The sequence below is a fragment of the Momordica charantia genome (assembly GCF_013281855.1).
Source record: "Momordica charantia cultivar OHB3-1 chromosome 10 unlocalized genomic scaffold, Mcharantia_2.0 BLBB01000010.1, whole genome shotgun sequence".
NCBI classification, from domain to species: Eukaryota; Viridiplantae; Streptophyta; class Magnoliopsida; order Cucurbitales; family Cucurbitaceae; genus Momordica; species Momordica charantia.
This window is the reverse complement of record NW_028275158.1, coordinates 8,421,427-8,435,444: the sequence shown is the minus strand read 5'-3', so window position 1 is coordinate 8,435,444 and position 14,018 is coordinate 8,421,427. Positions and strand designations below refer to the sequence as shown.

Genomic DNA, 14,018 nt, shown 5'->3' with positions numbered 1-14,018 from the left:
GAGGCCCCGGCCACCTTCGCCGAGGTGCTCCAGAAGGCGAAGAAAGTCATCGATGGACAGGAGCTCCTCCGAACCAAAACCGACCGACCAGAACGAAAGATCGGCCGGGGCAGAAGTGGAAAAGATATAGAAAAGGCAGATCCCAAGTCCAAGGACAAGGGATCCTTTCCCAGCGGTCGAGCTGAATATCGAAGGGCGGAGAATGGACCTACCAGGAGCCGACCTTACGAACGCTTCACCCCGACCACGATTCCAATTTCCGAGATCCTAACGAACATCGAGAAGTCTGGAATGGAAAAATTACTCAAGCGTCCTGAGAAGCTTCGGGGAGCCCCGGAGAGGCGCAGCAAGGACAAGTATTACCGCTTCCATCGGGAGCACGGCCACAATACGTCGGACTGCTGGGAGTTGAAGCGCCAAATTGAGGATCTAATTCAAGATGGCTACTTCAAGGAATTTGTGGGAAAGCCCAGGACCAGCTCGGTAGAGAAAAAGGAAGAGCGGAAGCGTTCGAGGACGCCGCCCCGGCGCACTGACCGACCTGCGGTCATCAATACCATTTTTGGAGGGCCAAGCGGGGGTCAGTCCGGACATAAAAGAAAGGAGTTAGCTCGTGCAGCCAGGCGCGAGGTGTGAATCATCAGGGAGCAGAGGCCGACCTGCCCAATCACCTTCGACAGTACAGACTTAGAGGAGGTCCACCTGCCCCACAATGATGCACTTGTGATCGCTCCCTTGATTGATCATGTGGTGGTCAGGAGGGTGCTGGTAGACGGAGGCGCATCTGCTAACATCTTGTCCTTACCGACCTACCTCGCCCTGGGATGGACGAGGTCGCAATTGACGAAAAGCCCGACACCGCTGGTTGGGTTCTCTGGAGAATCGGTCATCCCAGAGGGTTGCATCGACTTGCTGGTCACACATGGGCAGGACCAAACTCAGGTCACCCAAATGGCCGAGTTCGTGGTAATTGACGGTAGATCGGCCTATAACGCCATCTTTGGGAGACCTATCATCCACTCATTTCGGGCCATTCTCTTGACACTTCATCAAGTTTTGAAGTATTCCACCCCCAATGGCGTGGGCACGGTCCGAGGAGAACAGACCGCTTCGAGGGAGTGTTATGCCTCCGCACTCAAAGACTCATCGGTCTGCGCCCTCGAAACTCTCGCCGGTAGGGATGAGACGCTCGAGTTCGAGGCCGACCTGCCGAGGAGGGAGTTTGCCGCACCCACTGAGGAGCTCGAGCTTGTTCCTCTGCTTAGTCCCGAGAAGCAAGTAAGCATAGGAACCAAGCTGGGGGCCACCGACAGAGAGGAGCGCAGAAAGTTGGCAAGGCGAGCAGCTCGGTTCGTGGTCCGAGGTGGAGCATTGTACCGACGCGGCTTTTCCCTGCCTCTATTGAGATGCCTAACCCCTGAAGAGGGCCTGTACGTCCTCAGAGAAATCCACGAAGGAGTGTGCGGCAATCACTCAGGCGCCCGGTCGCTGTCAGCCAAAGTGATCCGACAAGGATACTATTGGCCGACCCTCAGCCAGAACGCCAAGAAGTTCGTTAGAACTTGCGACAATTGCCAACGCTACGGAACCATAATCCACCAACCTCCCGAGCTGCTCACCCCCATCTCGGCCCCGTGGCCATTCGCGCAGTGGGGGGTAGATATCATTGGTCCTTTCCCTTTGGGCAAAGGCCAGACCAAGTTCGCTGTGGTTGCTGTGGATTACTTCACAAAGTGGGCTGAGGCCGAGGCGCTCTCCCACATAACGGAATCCAGAGTCACGTCCTTCGTATGGACAAATATCATATGTCGCTTTGGTATACAGCAGGCCATTGTGACAGACAATGGGAAGCAGTTTGACAACGCCAAGTTCAAAGACTTTTGCAGCAAGCTTGGCATAAGTCACCTTAGCTCGTCCCCCGCACATCCGCAAGCAAATGGGCAGGTGGAGGCAGTGAACAAGATCATCAAGCGAGGCATCAAACTTAGACTGAACTTCAAGAAAGGCAGGTGGGCCGAGGAGCTACCAGAGGTTCTATGGTCGTACCGGACCACCCAAAGAGAATCGACGGGTGAGACCCCGTTCTCCCTGGCCTTCGGCTCCGAAGCTGTAGTCCCGGTTGAGATCGGCATGCCATCTGACAGAATAGAGCATTACGAGCCTACAACAAATGAGGAAGAGTTGCTTCTCAACCTCGACTTGTTGGAAGAAAGAAAAGCAATGGCCCAGCTACGTCTGGCGGAATATCAGGGCAGAATGGCCAGGCATTACAACGCCTGCGTTCGACCTCGGACCTTCCAGGTCGGACATCTGGTCTTAAGGAGGGTCCAAACCCATGTGGGTGCCCTTGACCCGACCTGGGAGGGGCCGTTTGAGGTCAAGGGCATAGTCCGACCTGGGACGTACATATTGGCCGATCTGAAAGGAGACGTCCTCGTGCACCCGTGGAACGCGGAGCACCTGAAGCGTTATTATCCTTGAAATGCCAAAAGGGTTTTCAATGGATCTGTAAAAACTGTTTCAATCGGAAATGTGATGATTTAATTTCATGATTCCGAGTTCGACCAGAAATTAAATGGGGGCCACGGACTCCCACACGATCACATTCCAGCAGTCGGTTAAAATTCAATCCTCCAAAACCTAAGGGTACGAGGTGCGATGCTAAAACCACTGATGAACTTAAAATTCAAACCTTCAAGGTAAAGGGACGATGTGAAAAGTTCAAAATGATCAAGCCTCTGAACCTGAGGGTACGATGTACGATATGAAGAACAGCTACGGACTTAGGATTTTAGCCTTTTAACGTTTTTAAGTTAAAAGTGTGATGTTAAAAAATCCAGAGTTGGTGCAATGCATTGAACACTAGACAGAGATTCAAATTCAAACTTTGAATTATTTTAATTGAAGGCGCGACCTCAAAAGTAAGAGGTGCGAGGTGACATTGGCTGCAGTTCAAAGAAAAAGCAAAGAAAGGAAAGATATTGCCAACACCAAAGTAAAAACGAACAAAGCTTCTTCATTAAATGGAGAGCAGAGCCAAGGCTTATAGACCTTGCAGCTCTGCCCTGACACTTACAAACAAAAAAAAAGGAGAAGAAAGACAGAGAAAGGCCTCATGAAGGATGATCGCCTAAGAGACTGCCTGAGGAGCGCCCTCCTAAGTGGTGCCGACCTGGTCCTCTTCGAGATCGGAGTAGTCAGAGTCCAGATCTCTGACATACTTATCCACCAACGCTTGGGGGCCAGGGGTGCCGCCAGGCCCAGACGCCCACTGCTCGGCATACCTCTTTTTCAGACCACTGAGATCGATCTGAAGGTCAGGCATGTCGGAAGCAATGCCCTTCATGAGCAACTTGAAGCCCGCGTCAGAGAAGTCTTTGGCAAATCCATCGAAGTCAGGATGTTGCCTAAACGATTCCTCCAATAGGACTCCATTGCTGAGACGCTCCTTCGCCGTCTCCAGCTCGGCAGTCGCATGCTTCGGCTCCTCATCCTTCGCTTCAAGCGCCTGGAGCATGTCGTCCTTCTCCTTCAGGAGTTGGAACTTCTCCTTCTCCAAGCCCCTGGTGATAGCATGAGCAGCTCGGAGCTGGGCCTTGCGTCTGTCCTCTTCCTTCTTCAGCAGCTCGGCCTTGGTCTCCACCTCGGCCTTCAAAATTTCCACCTCAGAGTGAGCCTTCAGCAGCTCATCCTTCATTGTGGAGGAAGCAGCCTCCAAGACAGCAGAGAACTCCTCTTTCTCCCTCGCTGCCAGAACTTCCCTCCCATCCAGCTCGGCCTTTACAGCTAGAGCCGATTGAATGGAAGCAACAAACGCCTGAGGAAAAGCACCAAGAAGAAAATTAGACCGAGCTACCTGTTAGGTAAATTGAACAAAAATGGAGACACCAGTCTTACCTCAGCGGCGTAGTCGATGGTCCTCTGCAGAACGGACCCTGGGTCACTTACAAATTTGGACGCCCTCCTTAGGCAGCGGTCCAAACTTGCAGCCGAGATGCAGGACACCTGGTCCCTCACCCCAGAACTTGACGGCTCAACTCTGAACCGTGTCGTCACGTCGGACGTCCCCCCCATCCTGGCTTCAGGATCGTCCACCCGATCTGCGAAGCTTGCAGGCAGGACCCCACGAGCTCTGACCTCCAAGAGGGAGGTGGTCTTCTTCTTCTTCCTCCTTCGCTTCAGAGAAACTTCCTCTCTCACCTCCTCGCCCAAGGGCGAGACGTCCACCGCCTCGGTCTGATCCCTGGGGCGCTTCTCCCTCGAAGGACCCCCAGAAGACTCCAGCTCGATCACTGGGGCTGGATCTTCCGAGGCTGGCCCTACCACAGCAGGAGTGGCAGGTTTCGAACTATGGGCGGCCTCAAGAGCATGGGCTCGGCCCTTGGACTTGCGTTTCACGTTACTCGCGAACCCGCAAACCATGGCTGCAAAACAAAAAAAAATCAGCACAAAGTTAGAGGAAATGGAGGGGACAGCAAGCTCGGCATACCTAATTCGGAGTTCGGCCTTAAGGATTCAATAGGACGAACTGCAGGGTTGTAATCTGGCAGCCCGGACTCAAGCAGCAGCTTGTCGGTCACCAAGGTTCCGACCTTCCTACCCCTCGGAAAATGTTCCTTGTAATATTTCAACGTGTCGAAGGAGGCTTGCGTAAGCTCGGGGACTGGTCGGATTGAAACTGCGCGAAGACAAAATCCGAGTTAGACCTGAATGACAGGAAATAAGATCACAAAAAGTAAGAACTACTCCGTACCTAGGTTCCCAAACCTAGTGGGAACGTCAAAGAAGGAACGACCTGACTCGTCCTTTGCAAGCCATTCCGCAGAAGCATAGAACCACTTCCTCACCCTTCCCTTGATGGAGGTCGGCCCCTTAACTATACCGCCTGCGCCTTTCCTTGCGCACATATAGAACCGACCAGGTTTCTTAGCTATCCTTTTCGCTTCGAAGCACGCGAGGAGCTGGTCTACGTCCAACAGCTCGGCCTCTTCACTATCCCGAGCTCGTAGCCAAAAAAGGATGGCCAAAGCGAAAATGACACCCCACCCATTGGGGGCCACTTGAGCCGGAGCCAACCCAGTCCAGAAGAGAAATTCTTGGACAAAAGGGTGAAGGGGAAGCCGGAGGCCATACTCAAACATTTTGAAGTAGAGAGTGACCCATCCCTCTGGAGGATTGTCAGCTCTCTCCCCCTCCTCCGGAATCCTAAGGAGGATGTTCTCAGGGATAGCAAACCCCCTACGAAGGGATCCGAGGTAGTGCTCAGGTATCCTAGAAGGGTATTCCAAACCCTGACCCGAGGTGGAGGCATCACTATCCTCCCCGTCATCGGAGAACCTAAAGTTTTCTATCTCCTCGTGCTCGGACTCTAACCTACGAGCTAAATCCTCATCGGATCCTAAGTTGCTGCTAAAAGAGGACGACATGGCAACTACGTTCGAAAGAGAAAGTGAGGGAAGAGACCGACCTACCAAGGATTCGAGCTGCCTTCAGATCGAACTCCAAGAATTCAGGAAACGTAAGGTATGACCTGAAGGGTTGGGGGTATTTATAGCTCGTCGGAAAATTTCCCCATCGTACATGTGTAATCAACGAGCGGCTAGGATTCTCCCGGAGATCCGAAGCGTCGGAATATTCAAATATTCCGATGATAAATCCACCGCAACGGTTATGTTTTCCCACGAATAAGGAGTCGCCACGTGTCCGAAGCAAATCAAATGAACTTCTCTGTCAGGTCGAGATCGGACCAGACAGAGAGGGGGCCAATGTTTGGGGGAAAGAATACCCTGTACACGTGGAGGACAGCCATTGGTGCCCCAAGGTGACCATGAGTCATGCCCCAGCTCGGACCGCCGAGATCACCACCACTAGCGTTGACAGATACTAAGTATAAGGGCCGAGGTGAACCTGGCCGAGGTCCGACCTACTGGGAAGCTCGGTGGGGGCCGATGTGAGCTACTGTCAGCGGCGTGATTATCGGGTGTAACCGTCGGTCCCGAGATTACCGGGTGTAACCGACGGTCCCGAGATTACCGGGTGTAACCGTTGCGAGATTAGCGGGACTACCACACATAAGTAGAGGACTTCACTCCACGATCAGGGACGATGATTTCTGACCTCGAACTAAACTGGGAATCCGACCTATACTGACTTGATCGTCGGAGTGCTCACCTTTTTGTGCAGGTCCGCCCAAGTATTCAGATCGGTCCGGAGGCCGAGTTCGAGCTGCAATCTGAAATACACTGTTGTGCATATCCTTGCATAAACAACTATGATTTTGTCGAAATTGCTTTCAAGACAATGAGTTTATCCACGACCCTAAAAGCCTCCTTCGTTCTTGCACAAATGATTAACTCTACTTCCTCACTTAGCTCCAAGAGGTTGGGTGGAGGTCCTAGTAGAAAAGTTATAGATTATCTTTTTGTACTGTCTTTACTTCATTTTCTTCATTGATTGTGTTTATCACGTGAATGTTTCCATTTTATTCTTTTTATTATTTGTTGTTTTTATTTACTTTTTTAGATCCTAATCTTTTACTTTTTCATCAGACATTTTAAACAAAATTAAAATATTAAGGATAAAATTGCCCAAGTGATGGAAGATAATTTTTCTAAAAGAATGCACCTCAAATTTACCATTTTATTACTATTAGTTTAAAATAGTTTTATCATATTTATCTCTTTTAATTTATCTAATTTTATCTATATTTCTAAATACTATTTTTCAATTTTTACAAATTTCTCTCCTGGATTTTTCATCCCTCTAATTTTCTCTAACTTTTCCTCTCTTTTTAAATACTATCACTCCCTCTTTACAATTTCCAAATAAATTGAAATAAATGATAATTTGAATAAGGAACTTAGACAAGTGGAGGAAAATAAAGTAAAAAGTGAATGAAAAAAAAATAATGACATGACTCGAAAAGATAGATGAGAATTAGTGGACTTTTAAGAGATTTGGAGAGAGAAAATGAGAGATAAATGACAAAATTATCCGAGAGAATGAATAATATTGAAGGACAAAATAGAGAGATAAAGTTTCTCCATACTTTACGTTTTATATGTAGTATAGATAAGTCCTAAATTTTAATGAAAACTAATATAACTACTAAAATGTTATACAAACGTATAGGTTTTTTTACCCGATTTAACAAATATCTATTCTTTGATTAATAATTTTTTAATTTATTTTTTGGTAGATACAATTTTAATATTTTACTAAAATTTAACAAAAACATTCACATGACAACGGCCAAAGTTATCAAATTTTATTTTATGTGGTATCTTTAATGCACTTTTTGCTATGCAATTAATATCTTACTATAATTGCATATAGTACCGTATGAAAATAATGGTACATCTAGCTTAACGTCAAAAATGGTCAATTGGCCGTCCTATTAATAAAAAATAAATTATATTAAATCACATATGTATTTATAAAGATATTATTATTTTTTATTTTTCAAAAATACCACAAAAGTAATTTTTGGTTCGTCTCGTCTCATGTGATGATCAATTTTAAAACCTATGCACTATTTTTTGTAATTTCCTCTGAGATCTTTAAGTCATTTTCAATTTGACCATCTTTTAACTTGTAATTTTATATATCGTGGATGTATTATTGAAAATTCTCACTGTGTTTCATTAAATGATTGTTTCATTAATATATTTCGACATGTGGGTATGCCAACTTGAATATGTCGCTGAAAAAAATAGATTTTATTGGTAGTATATTGAGTTTTAAAGATGAACAAGTTATTTAAGTATTAGAAATATGCTAATAAATAATAATTTAATAATTGATCAACGTTTTCATGATAAATCTCTTTCAAGGAATAATCTAATTTAAGAAAAAATTTAAGAATTTTAAAAGACAGTTCCACTTTCAATTGGTTGTGTTTTTGTCTTTGGAAGACTTTCACGAAGAGATTACTTTGAAAAAAAAGATAATGTAGAATATTTCACCTTTGTAGAAATCAACGATTACTCTATTTCTTCTCAACTAAAAACACCAAAACTTGGTATAAATGGATCATAATTCATCTTTACCTAAAATTTTTAGGTTTTATACGTAGAATTGACCCATCAATCTTTGAAATGATAATAAATACATGTTTGAAAGTGATTTTGACAGGATCAAAATAATGTTTATCGTTTCTTAAAATTATCGTAAAATATTATATGATAGATTTGCACTTTTGTTATTCTCAAAATTACTTTTATTAAAAATAGTATTATTTTAAAATGATATATTGATAATTTAAATATATTGTCTTAGATATTTTATCCACTTAACTAGGCCGGGAAATGGCTACGTCTCTGCACAAGAAAAGGTTATGTATTCTACCACCGACACTACATTTTAAGAATTTCTTCGGGATTTTTTTTTTTTTTTTTTTTTGCTCTAATTCAAATTATAAATTTAATCAATCACATTCGATAATTAGGCCCACAATCCCCACTGTAATTAAACAAATTGAAAAGAAACGAAAATGAAAATGAAGTTTAGAGGGGAAATTGGGTGCATTAATTGGAATGCTATTTATATAAATTAATTAAGTGCTATTCCTTTAACTGATAACCATAAAATTTATTATTTTATTTGACATCTAATTTCCAAACTTGCCTACCTGTTGTGCCCATATTTAGTTATGTCATTTTACATTGCTTTTCTAAGGGAAAATCCAAAAGTCTAGTTTGGCTGCCTTGTGACCAAAGAATATTCAAAGCTATGATACTTTGGGAACATAATCTAATTAAATCATTCCTCAAATTTTATATATAGTTAAAAAATTTTAACGTTATTGGATCCCACGTAGTTTTAAAATGAAACTGATGGTAACACCTAGTGACCACACCAGGATAAGAAATCATATGACCGTAAAATAAAGAAAAGAATTCCGCCCTCATAATGACGTGGTCCAATAATGTCTTACTTCCTCATTTTTCTCTCTTTTACAATGTCTCATCATTTTTTATTTCTCTTTTTTTAACGTTTTTTTATTTCCATTCACAAAATCACAAGCAACTCTTTTATTCATTTGTTTTTTTTTCTAATGTATCTTTCTATATTTAAAAAAACACGAGGAAAAAAATGAATGGAAGGACAATTTTTCTTTTTAAAAGGTTCAACTTTCTACTGCATCTACCTTTGCATTTTGAAAAGAATAACAAATTTTGTTTGTTGCAAAGAGAAAAATATAAGTTTTTTTTTTTTGTAACAATGAAGAAAATATATTCTTTTTGAAATATAAATATATGGTATTGACACGATATAGTAAGAAACATACAATAAATTTGAAAAAAAATGATACAGTAAATTTGAACTAAAAAATACAGTAAGAGATTAAAAAAATGAAGGTGAAGCAAGAGAGAAAAATGAGAGAGATGAGATGTGATAGCGAGAGAGAAAAAGAAGAAGAGAAACCTTTATTTTATTTTTTATGCTATTTGGCCAAATGGGTGTTAATAAAGGAGCAGTGTACTCCTGAATCTTCGGTCGCAAAGTTTTTCTCTCTAAAATAAAAGCAGGCAAGAAAAAAAAATACTTATTAACGCAACAGTTCAAAATATAGTTTAAAATATATATATATATATATATATTATATATATACATACCCAAAAAGAAAGGGAAAAAGAAAAAGAAAAAAGAAAAAAAAAAGTTATCTGTAGGATTTAAGAAGAGCGCCACAAGTGGAACAAATGATGGCCTTCCAGAAAGTGGAGTACATCGGAATCCGGCAGAATCTGGTGGAGGTTTCCATGTCCGCCACCTTCGCTCCCCGTCCGCACCGCGAGCACGTGCCGGCCACCGGCCTCGTCCGCCGTACCTTCCTCTTCTGGTCCACCAGAAAACAGAAGCACACCATTTTTTTCTGATCTCCCTCTGAAAACTGTGTGTCTATTTTGGCTCTCTATTTTGCTACACCCACCATCCATTTATTCCATCAATTCATTGCAATGTCAAATACCCACTCTGCCCTTCCATTTCATTCATTGCAATGTGATTTTGTATAACTTTATCCATTATTGTTATTTTCGCTTATTAACTTCATATAAATCATTAAGATCAATAGATTGAAATAAAAGGATCATTTTTCGAATGTAAAGTGTTTAACCATTTTTTAAAAAGATAATAACAATTTTTTTTTCCTCTGAAAATGAGATACAAAATTAATAAATGTATTGATATTGTATTTATTATAAAAAGAAAATATAGACAAAACTTGCAACTTTTTTTTTTTGGTTGAAATTTGGAATTATGAATTTAAAAATCAAAATTGGGAAGATAGAAATTACATTAAAAGAAAAAACAAAATATCTTCCATAAGTTGAGAGAAGAGGAAGAAAACGCAAAAAGGAAAGAGATTGAGAGAAAACGTGGGCTGTGGGCTGTAACACGACGGTTTTCTGAAGGAGACGGCCCAACTATCCAGGCCCATATTCGTTTCCGGGGATTTCTTTAATGACAAATGAAACGACGTCGTGTGCTTGATGTGCGTTTTTAAAAAATTTGCGGTGAACGTGGACCGAACACGTGACCTTCAGATCTTCAGTCTGACGCTCTCCCAACTGAGCTATCCCCGCTTCATTTACATTAGTGAATTAGTAAATTAAATAATGTTTACATGTAGATACACAGGCAAATTTATTGTTATTTTGCATGGATCAATCTATTTTATGTTATTAAGATTTCGTAAGGGATATCCAGTGAGTGGTTTAATCTTGCAAAAAAAAAAAATATTTTTATTTGATCATGAATCTATCAAAAGAATGAATATCGTTCAAAAGATCGGTATAGATTATTTGATTTCACCGGTAAGAGGATTGTCTCAGTAAAATAATATCGCTAAAATGTAATCCTTTTCTCTATATCTTTTTAAAGTTATGCTGTTTTTTTTTTTATTTGTTATGCTGTTTTTTTTTTATTTTTTATGCTGTTTAGTTATTTATAGTTGATTAACTGCATATGCAATTAATTTTTGATTAATTAATTAATTAAATTTTGTAACGTTTCTTATCAAATTGTGTAAAGGTGATTTGTTTTAGTTGAACTTCACTACTTGCTTTTGGTTGTTTATACTTCGAACTAATTTTATTTCAGCAAGTAGTTTTATTCACCTGTCTAATGTTGTCCTTCGATATCTTACTTTGTTTTATCTTTATAACAGTTTGGTATATCTTAAAAGCCTTGAATCATTTGAAATTAATACATCAAATGTTTTGTAATGGTTTGATCATGTGCGAGAATATAATATAACTAAAGATGAAAATGCACATTAAAGAAAGACAAATAAAAAAGAAGAGTTGTTAGGAAGATGAATGAAGAAGAAAGTTTTCCAAGAGGTGAAGAAAAGAGAGAGGTGGCTTAGTTGCCATTTCCTTCATGTGGGCTTCGTCATGTTCATCATCTTCATCTTTTTGAGTCGCATAAACAACCTTGATATCCACAAGGGTTTCATTTTGTGTGATTGAAGAAAGCTTGAACGTTGTCTTGAAGGAAGAAAACCCTGTTTTTAACAGAATCCCTTCAATCAGTTGCAGCCCAAATTCATGGTTTGTTTCGTCAAGTTCCACAATCCTTTCCTTCTGAGTCTTCATAATCTTCACACCTGCAAATCTCAGTTTTCAAAGCAACAACGTCACAAAATAATTAATTAAGATGAAAAGAAGTGAGTGATAGTAATAGCATACCAGGGGCAAGATGGAAGAGGAAGACAGAACCAAGGCCACCATTCCCATGAAGGAGCTCAATTTTGTCCACTGTGTTTGGAATCAGCTTTGGAATTATAAATCTCAAGTCTTTAACCAAAGCTCTCCAAAGGGTTTCCACTCCAACCCCAAGCTTTGCCTCAGCTCTACTCTCCTTCACCATGCCTTGACGATCTTCCAATTTTAATTTCTTCCAAACAAACATATATATATCACTTTAATATATTTTGTTCATAAAATTAAGATTAGATCAGATCAGCACGTGTAGATGACAACTAGACACACACCAAATCACTTCCAAATTCTTATCTTTTACTCACACATGCATGCATGGTTGTTTGTTTGTTGTCTCTTTGTTTTTGTTTTCTTTACTCTTTTCTTTTTGCAGCGTTCGAGGCTTTGGAGAGTGATACTATGGCACCTTGTGATTTGGGCATCAATGCATTAAATAATATGTAAAGATATTAAATGAAGAGTTTTATTCCTTCTTATCCCTTTTCTTCAAACTCTTTCCAGCTCTTTTGATTCGTCTGATGCTTCAGGCGAAACTCATTCCTATAGTGTGACCAAAAAGTTTGAATTCATAGCTAATAATAAACATCAAGTCGATATGAAAAACATGCGCTCAAAAAGACTTCAAGGGGTGCAATATTGAGAAAAAAGAAACTCAAAACTTAAAAGCCATACATCGATTTCCCATTTCAATGCAAGAGAATTAACACTTAAGAAGCGGAAGCGTACCTTGATCCATAATTGAATACCGATTGACGGATTTGATCTTCCAAGTCTAGATGAATCACGTTTTCCTCTGGTTTTACTTTGTATATTAGTAGAACAGGGAGAAGATTCTCTATGAAGGGATAAGAGAATACTGACGTGAGGAATGATCTGACTTGGGGACCACAACCCCTATGTAACCGACCAAAAACCCCTGGTCGGTTACAACGTTTTGATATTTCCAATTTGACCCCTCATCAAATTGGAAATTATTTCATGGTATCTATACATCTTGTCCATAGCCATTTTATAATTACTCTATTAAACCAAAATTTACACATCACTTATCTCGGTCTAATTAAATAGCAAAAAACAGATTAAATTAGTACATGTGTGGCCCCATATTGTTAAAAATTCCAACAATCTCCCACTGGGCCACATATGTAACTTAATAAATGTGTTTGACTTTATGCGCTCCAGAATTGCTATCGTAAAAAGGAGTAAACTTAAACAACCTCGTCAGTTACATTAATAAGGATCTGAAGAAGGTATATAAAATGTAAGTATTCTTATGTATTTTGTGAAAATGGAAAAGTCACTTGCATAATTAATGAAAGACATTATAATTTTGTATAATTATTTATTTTAATTATTTATCTTCTTTTTAACTTAATAGTTTTTAAACAATTATTATTTAAAAGGTTTTCACCTTGTAATAAAATGTAATTGTCAAATAAAAATAAGTGAAATTTAATAGTAATGTTGATGATAATTAAGTAATATTTTTTTTAGAATAATTAAGGAATTAAATTTACTTAAGATAGTAAATAGTGAAAAATTAAATAAATGGTTGATAACATTTTTTCTATGGTAAAATTTATGTTGAATGAATATGTATATTCTTGTTTAAATTTTGATAAATATTTTAAAAGTATTTTAATAGATAATTGAATATTTATTTTAGAAATTAATCATTGGAAAAAAAATTGGATGGATAAATATATTAAAAATATTTTGTATATCCTTAAAATGATATTTTTCTAATTTCATAAGAAAATTGACTTTTGTAAAATAATTTAAATGTATTTTAATTAAATAATTAGTTTATAAATTATATTTTTTTTAAAAAAATTAAAACTTAACCAACCGAACACAAGTTTAATAAAGTCAGTTTAACAAAATACAAAACACAGACTTAACAAACACAAACTTAATAAGCTTATTTACTGCGCCAACCAAACCCACACCTAACAAACTCAGACTTAATAAACCAAGACAAAACAACGAACCAAACACCCCTTCATGCGGTCAACGACATTTTTATTTTATAAACTAAATCCAACTAACTATTTAAGTAAAATAATTAAATCTAAAAAGGTAGGAAAAACATTTTTGGACACTTTTGCCCTTTACTAAATTTACAAATTACAAATTATATCATTAATATATTATTACAAATATTAAATTAATTATTAATTATCCATACTATAAATGCATGGAATATAAAAGGTTAGAATGCAAAAAGTTTTCCAACAACATAAAATTAATTTTTTCTTTAATTAAAATTCATACTAGAATTTCAAGAGTTTT

At 39.5% G+C, this 14,018-nt stretch overlaps 2 protein-coding genes and 1 non-coding gene across 3 annotated transcripts; all 3 read right to left on the bottom strand.

Moving 5' to 3' along the window:
• Positions 1 to 9,407: 9,407 nt before the first annotated feature.
• LOC111012916 (uncharacterized) lies at positions 9,408 to 10,089 on the bottom strand. The gene has a single exon (XM_022287232.2). The coding sequence runs from the start codon at positions 9,866 to 9,868 to the stop codon at positions 9,662 to 9,664; it is 207 nt and encodes a 68-aa protein (XP_022142924.1). The 5' UTR covers positions 9,869 to 10,089; the 3' UTR covers positions 9,408 to 9,661.
• Positions 10,090 to 10,513: 424 nt separating this feature from the next.
• On the bottom strand, positions 10,514 to 10,586 carry TRNAF-GAA (transfer RNA phenylalanine (anticodon GAA)). Its single transcript has one exon. It is a non-coding gene; the product is annotated as a tRNA-Phe (tRNA).
• Positions 10,587 to 11,256: 670 nt separating this feature from the next.
• Positions 11,257 to 11,901, bottom strand: LOC111012884 (phytohormone-binding protein-like). Its single transcript, XM_022287182.2, has 2 exons — positions 11,694 to 11,901; positions 11,257 to 11,611 (listed from the first exon to the last, which is right to left on the bottom strand). The coding sequence occupies exons 1-2, from the start codon at positions 11,872 to 11,874 to the stop codon at positions 11,310 to 11,312; spliced, it is 483 nt and encodes a 160-aa protein (XP_022142874.2). The 5' UTR covers positions 11,875 to 11,901; the 3' UTR covers positions 11,257 to 11,309.
• Positions 11,902 to 14,018: the final 2,117 nt, after the last annotated feature.

Bases quoted from the DNA above. Each gene is read 5' to 3' on its own strand.
- LOC111012916 (XM_022287232.2), bottom strand. From the start codon at position 9,868: ATGGTGTGCTTCTGTTTTCTGGTGGACCAGAAGAGGAAGGTACGGCGG.
- LOC111012884 (XM_022287182.2), bottom strand. From the start codon at position 11,874: ATGGTGAAGGAGAGTAGAGCTGAGGCAAAGCTTGGGGTTGGAGTGGAA. The intron at 11,612-11,693 runs GTATGCTATTAC...TGAGATTTGCAG, and splicing joins CCTCTTCCATCTTGCCCCTG to GTGTGAAGATTATGAAGACT.